This window comes from Chiloscyllium punctatum, chromosome 40 (assembly GCF_047496795.1).
Source record: "Chiloscyllium punctatum isolate Juve2018m chromosome 40, sChiPun1.3, whole genome shotgun sequence".
In the NCBI taxonomy this organism is placed as follows: domain Eukaryota; kingdom Metazoa; phylum Chordata; class Chondrichthyes; order Orectolobiformes; family Hemiscylliidae; genus Chiloscyllium; species Chiloscyllium punctatum.
The window spans coordinates 48,938,572-48,965,144 of record NC_092778.1 but is presented as its reverse complement, the minus strand read 5'-3'; the positions used below and the strand labels follow the sequence as shown (position 1 = coordinate 48,965,144).

General features: G+C 40.3%; 1 protein-coding gene across 2 annotated transcripts in view; it reads left to right on the top strand.

The window, feature by feature from the left end:
* prkar1b (protein kinase, cAMP-dependent, regulatory, type I, beta) overlaps positions 1-26,573 on the top strand; it is a 202,919-nt gene that overhangs the window by 110,310 nt on the left and 66,036 nt on the right. For both annotated transcript variants that reach the window (XM_072559834.1, XM_072559835.1), the window contains exon 5: positions 16,170-16,231. In XM_072559834.1, coding sequence (XP_072415935.1) covers positions 16,170-16,231 — 62 coding nt within the window. The remainder of the gene's footprint in view (positions 1-16,169; positions 16,232-26,573) is intronic.

Here is a 26,573-nt window from a genome sequence, read left to right as displayed (position 1 = left end):
ACAGGAGGCTGGAGAAACAAAGGGAGCTGGCTTAAAACCTCATCCCATTTTCCCGATTCCTCTGTGTCCATCTCATTTGCTGTGATGAGAAGTTCTACTCCCAAGCATCCAAGATGTCCTCCCCCTCAAACAATGTTTTTGCTCCCTGTCATTCAGATAGCCTTCACCTCACCTCTATTCCCCCCTCCACTGCTCTAAACCACACCCCCAAAACATTATAAAGATATCCTCACTTTTCACCCCGCCAGCCTCTGCCTCCACATGTTCAAACACTTTCACCAACTCCAATTAGACCCTACTACCCAGAACATCTTCCCGTCCCCACCCCTCCCTGCCTTCCACAAGGACAGTTCCATTTGCCACTCCTTGATTTGTGCCACACTCCCCACCAAGTCCTCCAACCTCCCCCTCCTATACCTTCTCCTGTAACTGAAAAAGATGCAACACCTACCCATACACCACTTCCGTTACCTCCGCCCAGGGCCCCAAACAGTCCTTTTAGCTACGTCAGAGGTTCACCACATCTTTTGCTCCTAATGTGGTCTTTGCATTGTTGAGACCAAACATAGACTAGGTGACTGTTTCACCGAACATCTTCACCTGGCCCGAAACAGCCAGTCTGATCTCTCAGTCACCACACATTTCAGTTTCCCCACCCATTCTCCCTCTGACATGTCCATCCTCAGCCTCCTCTATTGCTGCAGTGAATCAGACTACAAATTGAAGGAACAGCACCTTTTTTTTCCATCTGAGCAGCTTACAGCTCAGAGGACTTAATGTTGAGTTCTCTCATTTCAAATAACCTTCCCACCCATAGCCCAGCTCCCTTTCCAGTCCTGCCTCCTCCCTTCCATTCCACGTATTAACTGGATTCATCTCTTCCGTCGACCAACCAGGTCGTACCCATTACCTGTGTCCGCTTATCACTATCACACCCTATCCAGACCGCCCCCCTCTTTTTTTTCTGTAGCTCCCCTTGTCCTCACATCTAGCCCTGAAGAAGGGCTAATATAGAAACGTTGACTTTTGCCACTTACTGGTACTGCTTGGCTTGTTGTGTTCTTCCAGCCTCGTGTTTGTCTACACCACTTTTCTGCCATTCTCACATTCCGATTACTTAATCTGATCTATCAACACCTTTTCTCCCCCAGCACTCTATACCCTACTACCCCACACCACCACCAAACCACCCCCCCTAACCCGCGTGAAACTATATCATAAATGCTGCCACCTCCACACTTCACCAGCTCTGAAGCATCATCTAGCTTGCTGTCTCTCCATGGATGTTGCCTGACCAGCTTTTGTTTTCAACTTTTAGGCTGGATATTGTGTCGCTAATGGTAAGCTTAGGCTCACAACCAACATATTCTATGTCTATCGGTGTAGATTACTTGGGAAGTTCTTGAGTTTGATTTGAATGTAGTTTACCTTAGTTACAAAGTACTTGTGAAATATTGATTTTCGAAATCTGGAGAACCTATTCACAGAACTTTAATTCAGAATGTCAATATAGTTCAAAGCATGTTGTCAAGATCCCCGTGAATTATCCTCAGCAGTTTCAATTAAATTACCCATTAGGGCATCAGAGTCTCAAAAGAAGGAAAACAATGGGTAATGTGTACTTCCAAAACATCACATTTGGTGTTCCTCCAGTTTATAATACATTACTCAGTTGAATTTTACATTGGAGTTTTTTAAAGTAATCACATTAATATGGTGATGAAATTAATTACTGCATTTAAAAAAAGGTATGGAGAAAGCATCCCAAAATGATAGTTAAGAAACTGTTGTATGAGTGATCCAGACTGCTGCTCATCAAATGTGAACTCTCCTTAATATTGCTCACTATTAGGCAATTTTGTTGCTACCCATTTTTTTCAGAGTAGCAGGGGACACCATTATCTGGGACTGATGTGTTGAAGGAAAGCCACTTAGTAGTTTAACAAGTTCTAGTCTTAAACTCTATGTAGTTTACTGCATGATTGCAACCATGTGCAAGTTACACTGATTTAATAGATATTGTTCCAGAGACTAAGAAATGTTTAGATGGTTGGTCTTACTTCTGAGAGTTAAACTTGTATGCTGCCAAGCCCATATGATTTCATAGTGGGCAGTGCACAAAGTATTTCTAAGCATTAAATCTTTCAGATTGTTATACTCTTGGACAACATTATCCACCTCTGCTTTAAATATATTCAATAATTCTGCCTCCACTTTTCTTCGGTGCAGAGAAAACATTGCTCATCATCTGTCTTAAAAGGATGATCCCTTATTTTTAAACTATGTTCCCTAGTTTAGTCACTTTGACAGGAGGAAATGGAGGAAACATCAAGTCCCACAGATATTATGTTTTAATCAAGTTGCCTGTCATTTTTCTGAAATTAATGGATAGAAGCCGAACCTGTGTCTTCTAATAACATAACCCCACTATCCCTGGATGGTGATTTTTGAGGCCTTTAGACAGGTGCACATATTAAGGACAGTCATCACAATACGACAGGTGTCAGATACCAGTTGGTGTTTAATTGATATCAGCACAGGGAGGGATAGCATGTGAAATGATCAGATTGTCGGTTTGCTCGCTGAGCTGGTGGGTTTGTTCTTAGACGTTACCTCACCATGCTAGGTAACATCATCAGTGTGCCTCTGGTGAGACTTTGGTGTTCTGTCCTGCTTGCTATTTACGTGTCTTGGTTTGTTTATTTTGGGTTGAATATCAGGCCTTAACAAACATATGGATCTGGACCTTATTTATCAACCTCTCAGAAACAAAGCCAGAAATGATATCACCCACCACAGCAAACAAAGTCACATAAATAGCAAGTGGGATAGAGCACCAATACCAACGCTTCATTGGAGACTCAATGATGATGTTACCTAGTATGGTAACAAGATGTCTGAGAACAAACTCACCAGCTCATCAAACAATCGGACAACCTGAGTTGCAAACCTTCTCTAAAATTTCATGTAGAATGGTCTCCTAAATTTTAATTGAATCTTAACCTAAATTTTCAGTTTGTTATTTTAATACTGCATGTAATCATTTAACAAATTTGCACAATGGCAAATATCCGTCATCTGTCATTGTGGGATTCAGACCTGGGCAACACAATCAATAGTCTAGCAATAATACCACTAAGCCATTACCTCACCTTTTAATTCCTGTAACATCCACATGAAGCTGACCACCTCCCCAATAACGAACATTATTTTGTCATGTACTTTTAAACTAAACCATAGACAAACCTTTCATGTGCAATTATTTATATTTACAAAGTGAACCAGATGCCCAAAAAAATACATGATGCAGAAATATGATGACATATACAAAAATATCAATATACCCAAACTCTAACTCTTCCCCTCAGTTTAATTCTGTTGGGCTTGCTTCAGGCAGAGTACTGAAGTCTGTTAAACTCAAAGGAGTCTGTGAATCAAAGCTAGACAAGACTAATCTGTTTTTCATTTTAAATTTCTATTGACAGGCATTTGTGCTGGTTTGATCAGGGTTTAAGTACACACTGCCACAATGAAAGCATCCTCTGGTTTGTCTCAAGCTGTTCTTCTGAACGTTACAGAAAGGCAAATAGGGAATACTGGAAAATACAATTTAACCTGATCAAATTATTTGTGAAAACATGACAAAGTGATGAGTGGCGATTAGATAAGCCACAGTAATAACATTTAATGGTCAACGTGGCTGAGATTTAAGTTTCCTGAAAATGCAAGAGTCATTTTTGTACTCATGCAAATTATTCAAAAACTATGCCAAAGTTTCTTGAAATAACTCGCGGAATGGTAAGCCAGCATACAATTGTAAATTAATCTAATGCACTGAATGATGGTATATCATGGCTTCCACAATTCTGCTTTCTGCACACTGATGCAGATTTTTCCAAATGTCCTGTGCACAGACATTGAAATCCCTTTCATAAATAAGTCCAAATTCACAAATTATGAATGTCGCAAAAGTTGTAAGTACCAACATGGGTTAGCTAGAGTCTGTTAAACACTTACGATGCAAATGGGCACTATGCATCACCTGAGCACAGATTTGGCATTTGCAAAGTGAACGTGTATTGGTAACGTTAAAGCAGATAAACCACGATTGTCAGTCATAGATGATCAGGAGGCTGGAAGAACACAGTAAGCCAGGCAGCATCAGGTGAAGTCAATGTTTCAGGTGTAACCCTTCTTCAGGTGGGTGTAAGGAGTGCTGCAGATAAAGGGTATTGGCAGAGCAGAGTGGTGAAGTGGGAATCAGTGAAGATAGGTAAGTGAGACACAGGTTCACCTGCATCTCTTCAAACCTAGTTTACTGCATCAGATGCTCCCAATGTGGTCTTCTCTACATCAAGGAGACCAAACATAAACTGAGGGAACAGTTCGCCAAGCATCTCAGCCGGACCTCCCAGTGACTGCCCATTTTAATTCCCCTTCTCACTCCCTTTCCGACATGATCATCTTTGGCCTCCTTCATTGCCACACTGAACCAAACCACAAATTGGAGGAGCACCACCTCATCTTCTGCCTGGGCAACCTATAGCCCAGAGGACTTAACATTGAATTCTCCAATTTTAAATAACCTCTCTTCCCATCCCCTGGCTCTCTTCCGAGCCCCTCCCTCTCTCTTTCAATTCTCATGGCCACTCACTGGATTTATTCCTCCCATTGACCAACTAGGTTGTACTCTCTACCTATCTTCACCTATCCCCACTTCACCACCCTCTCTATCTGCAGCTCCTCTTGCACCAACCCCCAGCCCTGAAGATGGGTTACATCCAGAATGCTGACTTCACCACGACCTGATGGTGTCTGGTTTGATGTGTTCTTCCAGCCTCCTGCTTGTCTATCTTGGATTCCAGCATCTACAATTTTTTTGTCTCTAACCATGATCGTCAGTCAGCAGGCAATGTTAATTTGACCATTGCTGCCATTTTAAAGATGAGTGTTCCAGCTTATACTTTCTGTGAAGCTTGTACAACTGACTACAACTTAAGTCGTGGGCAAGATCCACCAGTACTGTTTAAATGGATCATCAATTACTTAGTTGCTGGTTGGCTTCCTCTGGATGATGCGACAATTTTGCACACTTTTGGTGCTTTATGTGGTTTTAAATTTTAAATGTCTCAGTGGAATAGACGTGAAATATTTCTTGTAGACTTGAAGCCATTGTCACGTGCCAGCTTCTTCTGGACTTGGGTTACTTTCTCTTGAGAATAATGCTCAAGTGGGAGAGTGTGTACAGTCCACTAGAGCAGGATAAGCATTTAATTGAAAGAAGGTTAAGTGTATATGGATTGAGGAATCATTTTAACTATATTGAGAACTTAGAAAATGAACTTGAGGATCTTCTGGTGCAATGGTAGTGCTCATAATTCTGGGCCAGAACTTCTGGGTTCAAGTCCCATTTATTGCAGAAGTATAATAACATGTACAATAACATGATACTCTTGTAAGTGAAATATCTGGGATACCTGATTGTTACAAAAGAAGCAGACATTTGCATTCTATTAATGGAGGTACACAATCTTTTATCCAAAGTCCTTGGGGGCCAGTTGTTTTTTGGGAATTTTTCAGATTTCGGAATACATGACATTTTCACAGGTAATTTTTAAAAAAAATTCACCAACAGCAGACACGTGCGTGAATAGCATGAGCGCTGAGACACAGTTTACACCTGCCAGTGCTGAGCCATGCCACCATGTCACATCTGAGTGACGTGGTTTGAGTGGGTATGGAGTTAAGTCACTGTTTGCACGCCAAGATGACGCTTCACACTCCACAATAAAGATTTCTGAGCCTTTCTGATTTCGGATAAAGGATTGTGTACCTATACATCTAGTATTAAGTTCTACTGCGGCCTACTTCTCTGTTTTTGGAGTGGAAGAGGGAGGAAGAAACTAAGAAGATCTTTCTGTGGGAGGCAATATTTATTATATTTTAGATAGAATGAAATGGACCCAATCCTTAAACATTTTTATATTTAGAGTTGCAGAGTACAAAATTACATCCATGACCACAACAACTGCAATTTTAGTCTGTGTTTTATTTTTTGAAGGTGCTCTAGTGAATTCCCAGTTAATACCCTGCAGTGCAGTTATGCCCAGATTCAAGTCCCAAGGTGTCTAATAACATGTCGAAACAGGTTGATTAGAAAATATCTGTACTTAAACGCAATCAATACGCTATTAAAAATAGCTACACAAGGTGTTCCAGGAGTAGTTCTCCCACCAGAATTTGAGGAACAATGTGAAAGATAATTTCCACTTCACTCATTAAAATTCTGTCAATTCCTTCAGCCGCAACTACAACAAGTAATGCAGTGGCCACATCGCTGAGAAACATGACCATGGTGATGGAATTAATCTTACCTGACTCCTAGGCTGGAGCTGAATATATTAGCAACACTATATAGTATTCCATCCAATGTTACACAGTGTAGGTTGATGTAGGTTGACACTCCTTCAGAGGAACGAGGAAGAGACCAGGTTTCTTTCCTGAGCAACTTCTCCATTTGCTGAAAATCTGAAATGTGGCAATCTCTATTGAGAAGCTCAGAAAAATGCTCACACAATCTCTCCATGATAGTTATGAAAAGAGCAAAAGTTATGGGGAAGTGAGCCTCATACAATCTCTATACTTCTCACAAACATGGAACATATCTTTCAGATGTTGCAACTTATTAGCATCTGTATTTTAACAATCATTCTCCATTTTTGAAAGCACACTGGAAGTGTTTGACATGTTTGACGCTTTTGTTATCTGTAGCACTGTTAGTAGGCTTGCATGGGCAAACTATTTGTGTTTGAGAGATTGGAGATTGTTTTTTTCAGATTATTTTACAAGATGTGGGTGTAATCAGTATTGGCTTCCCGTCACTAAATCTACCTGAATGGTGGTGGTGACCTGCCTTTTTGATCCACTGCACCACAGAAGCATACAAATTTGGAGCAGGAGGACACCATTCAGCCTTTTGAATCTGCTCCACTATTCAGTATGATCATGGTTGATACTCTAGTTTAATGCCATATTCCTGCTTTCTCCCCTTAACTGTTAATGCCTTAAAAATCTAAAAATTGATCTCTCTCTTTTGAATATATTTGGTGACTTGGCCTCCATTGCCTTATGTAGTAGGGAGTTCCACAGGTTCACTCAGTGAGGGGACAAATTTGTTACCTCATTCCTGAACGGTCAACCACTTATCTCAAGAGTGTGTCTCCTGTTTCTATATTCCCCAACTTGGAAAAACATCCTTGTGTCTAGTCCGTCTGGCTTGGTTTAAATTCTATATGTTTCAATAAAATCCTCTGTCATGTTTCCAAACACCACTAAGCATGGGTCCAATTCAACCAATCACTGCTCATATGATTGTTCTACTATCCCTGTTGTCTGCCTTGTGAATGTCTACTGCACTCCATCTATGATTATTATGACCTTACTTTGGTAGGGTAACCAAAACTGCATGCAATACTCCATGTATGGCAATGTATAACTGTTGTAAACTTCTACTCAGCCTCTTGCAGTGAAGGTGAACAAAGCATTTACCTTAATTGCATACTGTATCTGCCCATCTACTTTCATTGACTGGGATAAAAGGACATACAGATTTTTAACAGTTGAAACAATACTTTTCCAGTTTTCCCCAACAAAGAGTTTAACTTTTACATTGAGTCGTGCTATGTGTTTGTTCACTAATTCATCAAAGTCATCATGTAACCTCCTGACATCCTTCTCATAACTCTCAATTTTACCCACTTTGGTATTGCCAGCAAGTTTGGAAATGTTGCATTTGGTTCCCTCATCCAGGTCATTTACCTGTGTCATGAATAGCTGAGGCCCAAGCACTATACTTGCAATACCACCCTAGTCACTGACTGCCACTTGGAAAAAGAACCATTTATTCTGACTCTACTTCCTGTCTGTCAACCAATTCTTGGTTTATGCCAATATATCATCCGCACGTGTTAACAATGCTCAGTAACCTTTTATGGGCTATCTTATCAAAAGTCTTCTGAAAATCCAAATACACCACATCCATGACTTCTCCCTTATGCCCATCCAATGGAAGTACTCCCACAGTGCTTTGAGAGAGTTCCTGAATTCTGACCCAGTGAGAGGAAAGGAACAACAATATAATTCCAAATAGAGTGTGGGGCTTGGCGGGCAACTCGTAGGTGATAGTATTTTCATACTTGTGATGATCTTATCCTTGTTCCAGGGAGTAGAAGCAACAGGTTCAGAAAGTATAGGTGTAGGAGCTATGGTGTGTTACTGCAGTGTGTCTTGTATGTCATGCAGACTGCAGTCACTGCTGTCAGCTGATGGAGGGAGTGAATGCTGAAAGTGGTGATCAATACGATTCATGTGTTTTGAATCTGTCCATGATATCGATCACTGCTGAGGCAGCTCAGTTTCTGATTACCAGCATCCCAGAGTTGCCATTAATGTGGGATTCAGTGCTGGTAATGCCATTGAAAGACACCAAACTGGTATTGGTAGTTGTGCTGTTGAAGTTTCCAAGATCAAAGTTATACTTGCATCAGGACACTGCATGTGTAGTGCAATATGATAAAACACTGATTTGTATCATTCTCAAAGTTGGAGAACAAATTTCATAATTGGCAATGTACTCTCTGATGCCTCAATTGATGAAAATATTTGTGCAAACAGGCAGCAAGTATGTTCTGACTGTGGCCAACTGCATGATTGTGTCAGAAGCAGCATTGCATCACATTTACTGACCCATGTCCTTGCTGTTATGCTGTATTGTGCAAAATCTTTGATTTATGAAAGGTGCCTCATCAAAGTTCTGAATCTTCTCCATCAAAAACACCAGAGGTTCATCTTGAGAATTCAAGCAGGACAATTTCACAAAGAGTGAGGTTCGGTACTGAACTGAAGTCTCCATCTAGAAAATTAAACAGGCAGGCCAAGTTTCCTTGGATAATTACAGAATTCCCATGCAAATCATTTTTGTGAATTACATGAAGCTGGTCAGTACTAACAATACAAAGACATCCTTTAAAAAAGACTTCATTACATATTTGTGAACTAAGAGTGGACAGTGGTTAATCAGATGTCAAAATTTTACGAAATATTATGGATAGCCCATGAAACTACTGTGTGGGCGGCATGGTGGCACAGTGGTTAGCACTACTGCCTCACAGCGCAAGAGACCCGGGTTCAATTCCCACCTCAGGCAATTGTCTGTGTGGAGTTTGCACATTCTCCCCGTGTCTGCGTGGGTTTCCTCCGGGTGCTCTGGTTTCCTCCCACAGTCCAAAAATGTGCAGGTTAGGTGAATTGGCCATTGCTGAAATGCCCATAGTGTTAGGTGAAGGGGTAAATGTAGGGGAATGGGTCTGGGTGGGTTGTTCTTCAGAGGGTCGGTGTGGACTTGTTGCGCCAAAGGGCCTGTTTCCATTCTGTAAGTAATCTAATCTAATCTTGCTTCTTACATACAGCCAAAGGGATATGTTGTTTGATGTGATCTGCCAGAGTCTTTGGGACATTCAGCCCACATGCCTGACATTACACCAGTACTAAAATTTATGTAAGCACATTACTTATTAGAATGATCGGTAGGAAGTCATTTTAGCTTGACAGTTTCGTGTGGTTAATGGTAAACACCATTTGTGTTGATACTGTGAAGTAGTAATCCGAAACTGCTAGCTTCACGTGTTTCTCAAACTATTGAAATATGTTATGAGTAATCTGAGGTACACTGGGCACTTCTCAGTACCGCAAATAGCAACCTTAGGACTGTATGTGTGACATACAGTAGCACTTTCACTTTGGCTATTCACAACAAGGTACTGATCAGACCCACTTGGAAAAAAAAACTGTATGTTAGATGTGATTCTGCATTTGGACATTTGCTGGATAATTCTGCATGTATAAAGAATGGCATGAACAGCCATTTCAGGTTTGTCAGTTTAGTGCAATTATATGTACTAGAAACTAGATATTCCAGTATACAATGCTCCTGTCTTTGCAGACAGAGAGCAAACATGTAGATGCATTGTGTTGTTTTGAATGGTTCATTTCAATTCTCAGGACAGCGACTTGATCAATAGAAATCAAGTTAGCTGTTTAAAATTTAAACAAAACCTGGCAGTTAACTATCAAGTAATAACTGCTGCATTTTCAATGGTCACACTTAATAGTCTATTTGCTAACAAATCAACACTGTTATCACATGAAATGTTGGTTTTCCTTTTAAATTGGTATTCTTACAAATCGTCCTTCTGAAAACAAGACAAAAACTTTCAACAAAGTGGATCTTTTCTGAGCAACACTCAACGTTATGTTGTGAACCATAAAGTACATAGAACATAGATAATTACAGTGCAGTACAGGCCCTTTGGCCCTCAATGTTGCGCCAACCTGTGGAACCAATCTGTAGCCCATTTAACCTGCACTATTCCATTATGATCCATATGTTTATCCAAAGACCATTTAAATGCCCTTAATGTTGGTGAGTCTGCTATTGTTGCAGACAGGGAATTCCACACACTCACTACTCTGAATAAAGAATCTACCTCTGATATCTGTCCTATATCTATCAGCCTTCAACTTAAAGCTTTGTACCCTCATGCTAGCCATCACCATCCAAGGAAAAAGACTGTCACTGTCCACTCTATCTAATCCTCTGATCATCTTGTATGTCTCTATTAATCACCTCTCAACCTTCTCTCTAACGAAAACAACCTCAAGTCCCTCAGCTTTTCCTCATAAGACCTTCCCTCCATACCAGGCAGCATCCTGGTAAATCTCCTCTCCACCCTTTCCAGTGTTTCCACTTCCTTCCTATAATGCGGCAACCTGAACTGTACGCAATACTTCAACTGCGGCCGCACCAGAGTTTTGTACAGCTATAACATGACCTCACGGCTCCAAAACTAAATCTCTCTACCAATAAAAGCCAACACACTGTATGCCTTCTTAACAAACCTATCAACCTGGGTGACAATTTTCAGAGATCTATGCACATGGACACCAAGTGCATCCCTCTGCTCATCCACACTACCAAGAATCTTACCATTAGCCCATTACACTCTATTCCTGTTACTCCTTCCAAAGTGAATCACCTTGCACGTTTCTGCATTGAACTCCATTTTACAACTTGCAGCCCAACTCTGCAGCTTATCTGTGTTCCTCTGTAATCTGCAACATCCTCCTGCACTGTCGACAATTCCACTGACCTTCGAAAGATGGTTAGTAAATTTGTGGATGACACTATGGCCTCCTCCAGGTCAATTATAAAAACGAGAAAAGGCAGTGGCCCCAAAACCAATCCTTTTGGTACGCTAATACTAACTAAACTGCAGGATGAACATTTCCCATCAATTACCACCCTCTGTCTTGTTACAACTAGCCAATTTCTGATCCAAACCACTAAATCACCTTCAATCCCATGCTTCTATATTTTCTGCAGTGGCCTACTGTGGGGAACCTTATCAAACGCTTTACTGAAATCTATATATACCACATCAACCACTTCACCCTCATCCACCTGTTTGGTCACCTTCTCAAAGAACTCAATAAGGTTTGTGAGGCATAACATACCCTTCACAAAACTGTGTTGACTATCCCTAATCTGCTTATTTCTTTCTAGATTATAAATCTTATCTCTTATAATCCTTTCCAACACTTTATCCACAACCAAAGTAAGGCTCACTGGTCTATAATTACCAAGGTTGTCTCTCCTCTCCTTCTTGAACAAGAGGACAACATTTGCTATCCTCCAGGCTTCTGGCACTATTCATGTAAATAATGAGGACATAAAGATCAGAGCCAAAGGCTCTGCAATCTTCTCCCTAGCTCCCCAGATAACCCTAGGTTAAATCCCATTCAGCCCAAGCGACTTACTATTTACACACTTTGCAGAACTGCTAACACCTCCTTATGAACCTCATCCCGTCTAATAGTCTGCATCTCAGTATTCTCCTCGACAACATTGTCTTTTTTTAGTGTGAATACTAACGAAAAATATTCGTTTAGCGTCATTTCCATCTCCTCTGATTCCACGTACAACTTCCCAATATTTCCTTGACTGGCCCTAATCTTACTCTAGTAATTCTTTCATTCCTGATTATACATAAAGAAAGCTTCATGGATTTCCTTGATCCTGCCTGCCAAAGACTTCTCATGTCCCCTCTTTGCTCCTCTTTGCGCTCTCTTTCGGTCCTTCCTGGCCAACTTGTAACTCTCAAGCACCCTAACTGACCCTTCACGTCTCATCTTTACATTAGCCTCCTCCTTCCTCTTGACAAGAGATTCAACTTCTTTAGTAAACCATGGTTCTCTCGCTCGACCACTTTCTCCCTACCTGACAGGTACATGCTTATCAAGTACACACAGTGGCTGTTCCTTGAACAAGCTCCATATTTCAATTGTGCCCATCCCCTGCAGTTTCCTTCCTCATTCTATACATCCTAAATCTTGCCTAATTGCATTATAATTGCCTTTCCCCCAACTTTAACTCTTGCCCTGCAGCATATACCTTTCCATTGCTGAAGTAAACAGAACTGAATCGTGGTCACTATCACCAAAATGCTCACCGACCTTCAAATATAACATGTAGCCTGGTTCATTGCCCTGTAGCAAATCCAATGTGGCCTTGCCTCTTATTGGCCTATCGACATGCTGTGTCAGGAAATCATCCTGCACGAGTTGGACAAAAATTTATCCATCTAAAGTACTCCAACTATAGCATTTCTCGTCCCCCATAACAACAACCCTGGTACTTTCGCTCCTGTCCAGAATCATCTTTGCTATCCTTTCCTCTACATCTCTGGTAAACATCTTTGGAGGCGTCTGGAAAACCCCCAACAGGGTGATGTCTCCTTTCCTGTTTCTAACTTTCGCCCATCCTACCTCAGTAGACAAGTCCACATTAAACGTCCTGTCTGCCACCATAATACTGTCCTTGACTAACAATGCTGAAAAATGTGTTGCTGGAAAAGCGCAGCAGGTCAGGCAGCATCCAAGGAGCAGGAGAGTCGACGTTTCGGGCATAAGCTTATGCCTAAAACGTCGATTCTCCTGCTCCTTGGATGCTGCCTGACCTGCTGCGCTTTTCCAGCAACACATTTTTCAGCTCTGATCTCCAGCATCTGCAGTCCTCACTTTCTCCTACTTGACTAACAATGCCACACCTCCTCCTCTTTTACCACCATTCCTATTCTTACTAAAGCATCTAAACCCTGGAACCCGCAACAACCGTTTCTGTCCCTGCTCTATCCATGTCCCCAAAATAGCTACAACATCGAATCCCAGGTACTGACCCATGCTGCAAGTTCACCCACCTTTTTCGGATGTATCTGGCATTGAGGTAAACATAGTTCAAACCACCTTCCTGCTTACTGGTATAATCTTGCAACCTTGAAACCTTATTTGTGAACTTACTACTCTCAACTGCCTCTACACATGGAGCTACAATTTAGGTTCCCATTGTTACGACATGGAGTAAACTCTCCTGCTTAATTTAAACCAGCAACACAGAAAAGATTTATCTCGTGCACTAATCTGTGAAAATTCGAGAGGCCAAGAACTATTTAAAGTAAAAATTAACAGCTTTATTTCCTGAAGTATAACAGACAATAATTAACTAGCAACTATTTACAAGTCCTTCCTCTAACCTATCTTTTACTCTCCCTTCTATAATACTAGTCTGAAAAAACCCCAGATAAAATTTACTGAAAAATTCAAATTTCAAAACCAGCCAGCTGTCGAATCTTCTCATTGCAGAATTTGCTCACTCGGTCAGTGTCTCTGTTTCTGTATGTGCAAACTCCTTCTCTCGACAGGTACCGGTCAGACAATTCTGATTAGCAGTCGACATCTGTTGGTCTTTTGGCAGTTCTCCCCAGCTATTCAATTTTCCCTGGTCTTATACCCCAAAGCATCTGGTTGTTTAATTGATTTTTAATATTGTCAATATACTAAGTTCAACTTGATTGGAGGTTGGTATTTTGGAGTATAATTTAAACTGGCTGAATTCAAATTTATTTTCGTCTCCAGGCAACCAGCTACCCTAGCTGCTTGACCATATGTTACATTTTATCTTATTCAGAACACTTGATGCTGTCAGGTAGTTCTGCTAGCTTTTAACTTTTTTAAAGGTACAATACGCCCACATCTTCATAACACCATCCCCCTGCTGAACTAGTTTAAACCCTCTCGAAGAGCATTAGCAAATTCCACACCCCCCAGGATGTTGGTACCCCTCTGGTTCAGGTGTACAACATCCTGTTTGTCGAGGTCCCACCTTCCCCAGAATGAGCCCCAGTTATCCAGGTATCTGAATTCCTCCCTCCTGCACCATCCCTGTAACCACGTTTCAACTGCTCACTCTCCCTATTCCTCACCTCGCAACCATGTCGTAACAAACCAGAGATAACAACTCTGTTCTAGATCTAAGCTTCCACCCTAGCTCCTTGAATTTCTGCCTCACATCCTCATCCCTTTTCCTACCTATGTTGGTGCCTGAGTGGACCATGACTTGGGGCTGCTCCCCCTCCGCCTTAAGAATCCCAAAAACACAATCCAAGACATCACCAACACTGGAACCTGGGAGGCAACACACCAACCGCAAGTCTCTCTTGATCTCACAGAATCTTCTATCTGTTCCCCTAACTATGGAGTTCCCAATGACTGACTAATGCTCTACTCCTCTTTTCTTTCCATTCCACTACCCCGCCACTCCCCCTACCTTTCCCTTTTGAGCAACAGGGACAGACTCTGTGCCAGGAGTGGGATGACAATGCACTTCTACCATCTCAGTCATAACACTGATCCAGGGTTTTCTAATAAACTTTCCAATGCATCAAGCATTTTTTTTCATCTCGAGTGATCAGTCTTCTATAGATTGCCTATGGAAGGCCTCTGCAGCAGAACTGGTGATCTTAGTCTCCAGCAAGCTTTAACCTATACTATCCTTGTCTTTCACTTGAGATGTAGCACACTCCTAGTCAGTGTCTCAGCAATTGCAGATCATAGTTCTAATTTATTCTCCAAGATATGTGCAATGTTACCTAATGAAATAAATGACTCTATCTTTGTCATCACCTTTTTGCTAGCTCTTCACTTCCTGACCACCTGAAAGAAAAGGTCCAAAAGTAAGTTGTAGTGAGCAGGATTTAATGGGGAGGTATCATTAATACAAGTACACAATCCTTTATCCAAAACCCTCGGGACCAGCTGGTTTTCGTAATTCATCATTTTTTAAAAATTTCGGAATAAGTGACAGATTAATGGTGACATTTTTAAAAAAGTCTTACCCAACAGCAGACGCACCCATGCCTGTCAGTGCTGGGTCATGTCCCCCCACATCATATCTGAGTGACAGGGTTTGGGTGGGTGTGAATTGGGTTAACTGTTTGCATGTCAAACAACCTTGTTATGGAGAAAAAAATCTTCATGAGAATTTTGGAGCTTTTTGGATTTCAGGATTTTGGATAAAGGATGGTGAACCTGTACGTCATGCTTGTCCCAGCTGTAGCATATAAATTAGAAGAGATCGTGGGATGAAGAGCAGGTGGGATAGGAGATGCTGGTTTAAGTATAATGATACCATGATCTTCGATGATTTCCATCTTGCTATTGGCAACAAATTTAGCAATGAACAATCTCATAATAACCAAAATTATTTCCAAATGGAGGTTAGTACATGCCAGCGTGCTTTCCCTTTCCAGTTAGTCCTTGCTGTCTTCAATTGTGCATCACCTTTTCTTGCAAGAATAAGTGAGGCCTGTCATGTGATATTTTTGGATGGTTATTGGCTTTATGTAAATAACGCAAGTTATATGTGCAAGACAAGATTTGAAACAGTTCTCTATGTTCGTGAAGTATGTACTTATTAGCAATGACTCTTAATTGGTAGAGATAGCTGATATTTCGACAATGTGGATGGTGACAGGAGATGTGGCTGAGCCAAATAGTATAGTTGATAAGATCTGGTATTTGAAATTCATACACTGAGATATTTCTGTCAATAATGCTTTTGTAGGGTGAAATTTTTATATTTGCTAGTGATAAACTTTTTTTTAGAAATTGAAAGTATTATTTCCATGATCAATGTTTAGTTTGCCAAGGAAATCTTAATTCTACATTATGAAGATTTCAAGCTGTTCAAATTTTCTTCCGTTTTCATTCCCTTGCAGTGACATCTTTGATGCCATGTTTCCAGTGACTCACATTGCAGGAGAAACCGTCATTCAACAAGGTAATGCTCTGCGAGACTTTGAAGGAGGCTTTTATTTTCCTTCAGCAGTTATCTGGGTCAATTTTTATTTTCACCTTTTTTTATTTCTTCTGAAGGTAGCGATTTCTATCAAGTGCAGACAGTGTTTCATGCATCTGTTCTTGGTTCAGGTTAGGTGATGTCGGGGAAACTTTACACTCTTGGTAGCACTCACACCTCTGTGAATAGGTCATGGGTCAAATCTGCTTGAGAGGCTTGATCACTTTGAGCAAATGCTGTTTTGTTGGATGAGATAATAAACCAAGGTCCTATCTAAATTTTTAGATGGTCCTGCAGCATTGCGGAAGAGCAGAGTCTTGACTGTAATTCAGTCATTGATATCATCTCATATGGACTAAAGGAATGCCTAAGTCGTAATGGAATGAGGGAACTGGTCATTGTAATTAATTGACTTAATTGCATTAAAAAGATTGTAGGAAAATGGAAAACTAGTAATCAGAGAGGTATGAGTTTAATGGAGTGTGGCCAATTGAAATAAAACTCTCTCCTGAAAGTGTGGATGTGTGTTCTGTTTAAATACATTTATCTTTTGGTAGATAATACTGATCTCAGAGCAAGGTTGATTTAAAATGTAAAGTTTCAAGGTTCAATTGCCCACATCCGTTTTCTGAAAATGAGCCTTTTGACCAGTGGAAGAATTAAGTTACAATGTGGACCTGGGTTACTTCTTTACCAAAAAGGAGGCAGGATATGGCCAGAGCACTTCAGTTACAATATAGAAGCAATTAGTTTTTGGAGTTGGAGCCTGATAATTCAGACATGAATGCTGATTTGGACAGATTGTTAACCTTCATGGATAAAAGTGATCAAAAAGATGATCTATTGGTATGGTCAGATTTTTACAAAGTTAAAGCCACTGAGGGCAGTGCAGTTCAAGTGTGCATAATGGAATTCAGTAGGTTTGCATGCAGGACTGCAGGACTGCAGAAATTTCTTTTCAAAGTTCCCCAGTCTAATCTGGCGTGCATGTTATTGGACTACCTCGAAATATCAAGTATGGAAAGACATCTAGTTTTGGCTGAAGTTAAGTTTGCAGTTTAAACATATATTACTGGGACAAAGGTTAGCAGTGCTAAAACATTCTTGAGAAAACATTTGAATACCAATTAAGCAATTAGTGATGTGATAGAAAATGAAGAATACCATGTTTACAAATTGGTAAGACCCATCTTGATCACAAGCAAAATTACGAAAGGAGAACTGTCAGTAATAGAAGTGAGAATAGAAATGCTATGGAGAATTTTGAGAAATCAAGAGAATTTGGGATTTACAAAAACAAATGAACCCCAGCAATGCTCAGGGTACAATAACTTGATGTTTGATGTGTGACTGAAAGGATCACAATGCCATGAACTATCCCAAACACTACAGTAAAATATTCAAAGCCAATCCTGAAAGAGAGGATTTGAAGGAGTTGGAGAAACCCCTTCAAACATAGAGGACTGTATTGTTCATAAGAAATTTCAGCTAGGCAGAAGTGGGTACTGCAGATGCTGGAGATTAGAGTCAAGATTAGAGTGGTACTGGGAAAGCATAGTAGGTCAGGCAGCAAAATTGACCTGGATCAGTGGCAAAATCAGGAAAATTGACGCTTTGGGCAAAAAGCCCGATTCCTGATGAAGGGCTTTTGCCTGAAACGTTGATTTTCCTGCTCCTCGGATGCTGCCTGACCTACTATGCTTTTCTAGCACTGCTCTCATCTTGACCATAAGAAATTTCAGCCTCGTGGTGAATTTTATTGGTAGCCGAGTCTTTCAGTTGTGCAGTGTTGGACAGTGGATGCACCTCTACTGTGTATGGAGTAGACTATCTAAAATGCTACCTTGACTGTAAGTGAAAAGTATCAGGACAAATTTAAGGAATTTGAGAGTTCCATGAGTTTCAGACTTGGGATAACACAGTAAAATCTTTGGAAAAGTGGATACTTCTCGTAAAGTAGCTGGCATCAGCCATGTTATTAGAGAGGATATACTGTCAGTGAAATACTGTGGTTATTAAGTAGATCATTGATGAAGTAACCACAACTGAAACTGGATGCGGAGAGCAACAAAGTTATTGTACTTGGAAAATCTGTGAAGTTAGACAATCGGGACAGAAAATATACCTTAAATGGAACATCACCCATTCTGCGAAAGAAAATGAAGATGTATTATTGATATCAGGGGGTAGAAATTTGAAAGACAAAAAGATATCCATGTTAGAATTAAATGGGCAATTTGCTTATGATTAAAACATTTAGTAAAGGATGCAGGAATAAGGAATTCAGAATATAGTAAGCTGATATATAAGGTAAGTGATAGATATGGGATTTGTAAAAAATATTGATGAACATTCGACTGTTCTAAGTGTAGCAAAAGATTGTACTGAGGTAATGATCATGGATTTAAAGGTATGGGATAAATGAAAATGCATTTTCACTTTTACTTTTACTTTTAGCATAATTGACAATTGATGTATGTAAGTCAGCAGCAATATATAGTGTGGATAAGAATGGAAAAGTGAATAAGCACTAGACCTGGATCAGTGGCAAAATTCCTCACTCTTAATGAAAGAGAGTTGCTTTTGATGAATTCAGAGAAAAGACTATGAATATAAATGTAGTTTTTATGAATGTGGCTACAGAAATTCCTTTTAGCAATGCAGCATGGAAAAGGAGCAATGCAGCAATAGACAAGTGTTTGTGAAGTTTTGGTAGAGCAGCCAAATTGTAAATGATCATTAGCACTACAATGGGCTTTACATGCTAAATATTCATTGTAGATGGTGGTAGGATATATTCCTTATCAGAGTTGAGAGTGTGGTGCTGGAAAAGCACAGCAGGTTATGCAGCATCCGAGGAGCAGGAGAATCTATGTTTCAGGCATAAGCCCTTCATCAGGAATGATGGGCCGCAGCTATGTCTGTCTCTTCATCGATCTGCAGTCCTCACTTTCTCCTATATTGCTTTTCAGTTAGGATTCCTACCAAAAAGTAAAATACCTTCAGTAATGCCCCTAACTTAAGCCACAATTTGCTCTACTATTGCAGAGCATTTGAATGGATTGCATGCAAGCAGAAAAGCTTTCATTCAAGCTAAAGTCCCAAAGAATTCAGTGAGCCTTAAGGCACAAAGTAAGGCTAATCAGAGATCAGTTTTGATATGGGAGAAATGGTTTTTTTTTTAAGATTAGATTCCCTACAGTGTGGAAACAGGCCCTTCAGCCCAACCTGACCCTCCAAAGAGCAACCCACCCAGACCCATTCCTCTACATTTTAACCCTGACTAGTCTACCTAACACTATGGGCAATTTAGCATGGTCAATTCACTTAACATGCACAGCTTTTGGACTGTGGGAGAAAACCCACACAGACACTGGGAGAATATGCAAACTCCGCACACACAGTTGGCCAAGGCGAGAATTGAACCCAGGTCCCTGGCACTGTGAGGCAGCAGTGCTAACCACTGAGCCACCGTGCTGCCCCTTTTATCTTGAGAAAGAATCTTAAAGATTTGAGTGGCCAAGGAAGATTATTGGGAGAAATGGAAAAATAATTGTACAGCATTAGAATCATTGTTTGGTATGGATTGTAGATGTGCAGATTCTAAAGAAGCCCTTAGTTAAGGAAAGATATACTGGCATTGAAGGCAGTCTAGAGAAAGTTCACTTGGCTGATACCAGGAATGGAGGTTGAATGTCTTAGAGGAGAGATTGAATTTGATTGGGCCTGTTCTCATTGGAATATAGAAACATGAGAGGCATCCTCATTTAAGCATGCAAGATTCTGAGGAGACTTGACAGGTTAGATGTGGAAAGGTTGTATTCCCTTGAGGGAGAGTCTGAAATCAGAGGGCATAATCTCCGAATAAAGGATTGTATATTTAACACAGAGAAAAGGGGGTAAAATGCAGAAAAGTGGAGTTGAGGATTATTAGAACAACCATGATCTCATTGAATGGTGGAGCAGCCGCATTGGGCTGAATGGGGTCGAGAGTGTGGTGCTGGAAAAACACAGCATGTCAGGCAGCATCTGAGTAGCAGGAAAATCGATGTTTCTGGCAAAAGCCCTTCATTCAAAATGTCAATTTTCCTCCTCCTCGGATGCTGCCTGACCTGCTTTGCTTTTCCAGCACCACACTCTCGACTCTAATCTCCAGCATCTGCAGTCCTCACTTTGCCTCATTGGGCTGAGTGGCCTACTTCTGCACTTACTTTTTTTTGTAGTCTTGTGATTTTATGGAGTTCTGGAAAATAGTCAGGTGCCAGGTATTTCTCATACTGCCACAACTGATAATGAACAGATCAGGTCTACTGACCAACATGAAGCCATTAATCTCTGAGGACAACTGTCAAAAGTAGGTACCAATGTCAAATATTTCCTAGAAGAGTCTAATGGATGGGGATATGTATCATTATAAGTAGAGCATTGAAGGCTATTGGAAAAATATGCAAGTTGGATTGAACTGAATTAGCAGGTGACTGGCATCTGTGATGCTAAAGACCATTTGGAGGAGGCCATCCACTCGGCACTTCTAGCTGATGATTGTTGCAAATGTTTCAGCCTTTGTTTTTGTACTGATACGCTGGGTTGTCCTATTATTGAGGATGGGGAAATTTGTGGAGCTTCTTCTGACCAGTGTGTTATTTAATTGTCCATGACTATTTATGACTGGATGTAGTCGGAATGCAGATCTTAAATTTGAAATGTTGGTTGTAGGCTTGCTGTGTTCTGTCTGTCATTTGAAGCTTATGCTGTTTGGTATGCAGGTAGTCCTGTTTGGTAGCTTCACTGGGTTGATGCCTCAATTTTAGCTATGCCTGGTGCTGTGCCTGCATCGTCCTTGGGAAGTGTATCAGTATCTTTAAGGCGAGGCTCCACAGGCAGTTCTGTCGTGCTAATTTGTGTAGCATTAGATATCATAGGCCTTTACTACCTAACATATTGTTAGTGGCATTTAATTAGTCATAGTCAAAGATTTCTACACTTTGGAATGGCGTTCTCTGCACTTTGGAATTGATAATAGACAATAGGTGCAGGAGTAGGCCATTCTGCCTTCGAGCCAACACCATCATTTATTATGATCATGGCTGATCATCCTCAATCAGTATCCTGTTCCCACCTTATCCCTATAACCCTTGATTCCACTATCCTTAAGAGCTCTATCCAACTCTTTCTTGAAAGTATCCAAAGACTTGGCCTCCACAGCCTTCTGGGGCAGAGCATTCCATACACCTACCACTCTCTGGGTGAAGAAGTTTCTCAACTCTGTTCTAAGTGGCTTACCCCTTATTTTTAAGCTGTGTCCTCTGGTTCGGGACTCCCCCATCAGCGGAAACATGCTTCCTGCCTCCAGAGTGTCCAGTCCTTTAACCCTTTAACCATCTTATACGTCTCAATCAGATCCCCTCTCAGCCTTCAAAACTCCAGCATATTCAAGCCCAGTCACTCCAAACTTTCAGCAGAGGATAGTTCAGCTATTCCGGGAATTGACCTCATGAACCTATGCTGCACTCCCTCAATAGCCAGAATGTCTTTCCTCAACTTTGGAGACCAAAACTGCGCACCCTATTCCAGGTTCAGTCTCACCAGGGCCCTGTACAGCTGCAGAAGGACCTCTTTGCTTCTATACTCAATTCCTCTTGTTCTGAAGGCCAGCATGCTATTAGCTTTCTTCACTACCTGCTGTACTTGCATGTTTGCTTTCATTGACTGGTATACAAGAACACCCAGATCTCTCTGTACTGCCCCTTTACCTAGCTTGACTCCATTTAGGTAGTAATCTGCCTTCCTGTTCTTGTCACCAAAGTGGATAACCACACATTTATCCACATTAAACTGCATCTGCCATGCATCCGTCCACTCACCTAGCCTGTCCCGGTCACCCTGTATTCTCCTAACATCCTCCTCACATTTCACCCTGCCACCCAGCTTTCTGGCATCAGCAAATTTGCTAATATTACTTTTAATACCTTCATCTATATCATTAATGTACATTGTAAAAAGCTGCGGTCCCAGCACTGATCCCTACAGTACACCACTGGTCACTGTCTGCCATTCCGAAAGGGAGCCGTTTATCACTACTGTTTCCTGTCAGCCAACCAATTTTTAATCCATGTCAGTATTTTGCCCGTAATACCATGTGCCCTAATTTTGCTCACTAACCTCCTATGTGGGACTTTATCAAAGGCTTTCTGAAAGTCCAGCTATACTACATCCACTGGATCTCCCTTGTCCATCTTCAGAGTTACATCCTCAAAAAATTCCAGAAGATTAGTCAAGCATGAATTCCCCTTCATAAATCCATGCTGACTCTGACCTATCCTGTTACTGCTATCCAGATGTGTCGTAATTTTGACACCAGCATTTTTCCCACCACTGAGGTCAGACTAACTGGTCTATAATTCTCTGTTTTCTCTCTCCCTCCTTTCTTAAAAAGTGGGACAACATTAGCCACCCTCCAATCCACAGGAACTGATCCTGAATCTATAGAAAATTGGAAAATGATCACCAATCAACCACGATTTCTAGAGCCACCTCCTTCAGTACCTGGGATGCAGACCATCAGGTTCTGGGGACTTATCAGTCTTCAGACCTAACAGTCTCTCCAACACCATTTCCCGCCTAATATAAATTCCCTTCAGTTCAGGTCCTTCAGCCACCATTACATCTGGGAGATTGCTCGTGTCTTCCCCAGTGAAGACAGATCTAAAGTACCAATTCAGCTTTTCTGCCATTTCTTTATTCCCATAATAAATTCACTCATTTCTGTCTTCAAGGGCCCAAATGAGTTGTAAATATACTTTTACTGTCTCCTGTGGTGTAAACTGATGTCACCACATAATGAATGCTAGCTTAACCAGTTCAGAATTTAACATATTTCTTTACTATTCTCATTGAATCAGCCTTCGTGACTGCAAGGTTCAAATCTAATAAGCTGAGTGCGTGTTTCTTGATCACAGACTTGATCTTGTCAAAGCAAGAAAACAAGATGAGAATTATTTTCAACACTTGTTTTTTACCCGAGATTTCTTTGAAGATTTTAATATTTACACAGTGTGTATGTTCATGATGCACAGAAGTTGGTAGTCTGTCTCGTTGTTTGCACCCACTTAGCTTGGGTGATGTGCACATCCCTTGCTCCTCACATGTGGGCTCTCAGATGGGGAATGTTTCCATGTTGTCTTGTACTTCCCTTTCTGACAAAAGGAGAGTATATTTGTCATATTGAGAATTTGGTGAGAATGAGAAAAATGTTGACATTTGATTCCCTCTCTTCCATTCCCAGTGGATACTTCTAAACATTATAGTTGCGGGCAAATTTGCCATTAAACTATCTCCATAGAGCTAATTTGCGTTGTTTTGGGATGATTTTTAATACAAAATGCAGATCTGCAGAAAATAATTTTGGATTTGTTAGTAGTAAAGCCTGTGGGAAGATCTGTATTGATCATTGTGGCACAGTGGTTTCCTCTAAGTGCAATGTTTAGAATGATTTGATAGTTAATGTCAGTTGCAAGTTCTGAAAGTATATTTTGCGATGTAAACTTTCAGATTTATATGTGTATATTAATGTTAGTTATTGTATGCTTGGGTTTCTGGTTGTTCACTTAGTAACTGGCAAGTTTTCTGTGTGTCTGAAGGTAATTATTAACTTGTAAATATTTCTGCAACTTTGGTGATTTTATTTTAGAATTGGTTTGAGGCCTAATTTAAGATTGAATGGATTTGTGTGAACCACTAATGGTTTTTGTTTATTTTAGATTGTTTTGTGACCCAGTAAGTTCAATAATGAAGACTCAAGATTTGTTACAGATTTCTGGAACTTTTTTTAAGCTTAAGGAAACATTTGTCGATTAGAGGGAGAGATTACTTTGAGTTTTTGACAGTCCTGTGAATTGCTTGGAACAAAATGGCTGTATAGACCTGTGCTTCTGCGAAGGGAAAGATAGATTGAACAAGATTACCTTGGAGTAAAGAATAAGCTTTAGTTTCAGACTAGAAATATTGCCCTCCATCACTGCATTGATGCAAGTGTACATTAGTTTTGGGAAGATATTTATGGTTCCAGTCTAAAAGATGCAGTCACAAGTAGCTTAAACCTACCAAGATATTTGATGCAGGGACTCTGGTGTGAGTATTGTACAAGTTGTGTTTTGTTTGGGTACTGTACTGGGGGTGTGTTTTGGGTACCGCAGAAAAGCTTTTTTAAATGTTCTTTTTGTTTTGTTTCTTCTTTCAATTTTCTTTTTGTTTCAGTTTTCTTTTTATTTCAATTTGTAAAGAAGTGTTTTGCATTTATTGTGATTATACTTTTTTACTGTGTGTTTAAAGGTATTTGAATTTGTATTGCAAGTAGATGTTTGGTTTATTCTATTTATATTCCTTTCTTTTGTCAATAAACTTCTGTTTTATCATTAATGTAAAATCTGCAACATTGCGTGCTTATCAATTTGATAAAACTAAACAAATCTAAATATGACCAGTAAAGCCATATGCTTGTCTGGGATCTGACAACATCAGCTGGCTACTAACAACATCAGCTAAAAGCAAAAACAGTGTACACTTCTCTTTCTTTCTTCTTTTTATATATCAACATGGTTTTACGTAAACTTCATTACTTCTTCAGCTCAATAATTTCAGTCAGTATGTAAAGACACCATGGTGACTCTGTGGTTGGCACTGCTGCCTCATAGCACCAGGGACCCGGGTTTGATCCCAGCTTATCACCTATCATTGCAATTGGATCAAGCAATTAACCTTGTTTTAATGAGGTGTGTCAAGAGACAGTAACTGGTAGTGAGGAGTTAAACTGTTCATGCCATTAAAAGGGACTGCATGCATGTTGTCGATGAAACTATTCTGTAATTAGCAGATTAGAGAGTAACTCTACAGTTACATATAGTACCTGTAATGGACAATTCAATAATGTATGGGGAGTTCTGATTCTGTGGATGGTCCCATTTTCAACTATGATGGGGTCCAGCAGATTATGATAAAAGAATAAGCTGAAACATTTACAACTGTTTTCAGCCAGAAGTGTCATGGTCCATCTGATTCCTCCTCCTGAGATTCTCATCATTGTATAAGCTGTTGTTCAACTCACATGATTCATCCATGTGATGTTGAGAACCAGTGAAGCACACTACATACAGTAAGTATCATAAACCCTGGCAATATCCAAGTTGTAGTCCTGAGAGCACCAGGACCAACCAAGCCTCAAGTCAAGATGTTTAAATTATCCAACTTTATCCTATCCACAGAATAGGACCATCTGATCAATTACTGTGTAATCAATCTGTCTACCTTCTGTCATCAGAGGTTGATGATTGTTTCAGTGGTGTTTATTTAGCAATTACTTGCCCATCCAAGCTCAGTCTGGATTACACCAAAGCTAATCAGCTCCAGGCCTCATAATGGGGCTTTGGAGAAATGAGTTACAAGGTGAGTTACAATTAACTGCCCTTGATATAAAAGTGGCGTTTGACCAAGTGTGGCATCAACAAACCTCAGTAAAGTTGAAATCAATGGGAATCTTTCATGCCACACAAAAGGCAGTCAATGATCATCTCTCCAACAAGAGAGTGTTATCAATTTTCCTTGATGTTGAGTGGTTTTATCATTGCAAAATCTTTTTTTTAATCTACTGAGGTCACTATTGAGCGGAAACAACTGGATCTGCCACATAAGAGCAGGTCAGACATTTAGTGTTCAGCAACCAGTGACTCATCTGTTTACCTCATTGTCCAAGGCACATGTGAATGGTGTGATGGAATAATTTCCATTTATGTGGATGAATGCAGCTCTGAGAGCACACAAAGCTCAATACTTCCTAGGGTGAAACAGCCTTCTTTAACAGTGCCTCATCCACTTTCTTAAACATTCACTCTCTCCTCCACCACTGCAGTATAGCTACGGTGTATTTCATCTACCAAGTGCAACTTGACAAGTAGCTTGACAAGACTTGTATCAGCATTTCACAAGTTCACGCCCATCACCCCCAGAAAAGGCAATTTCCCTTTATTCATCCAATAGCCATTATCATACTTTTTCAATATTTTCAATTTGAAAGCTACAAAAAATTGATTCCTCTGTCTGATCTCGCTATTAGACTACACAGCCTTGTGAATCATATTGTAGCAAACATGAGTAACCTACAAAGGCTACTGAACAAATACAAGTACTTACCGTACCAGTGAGAGATTTTGTGTATATTTAACAAATACTTTACCTTCTGTCATAGTATAGTACTTTACATTTCAATGGGTTCAAAACTAGATCAACACTGAAAAATACAAAATGTAAATTTTCTTCAAAATCTTTCCAC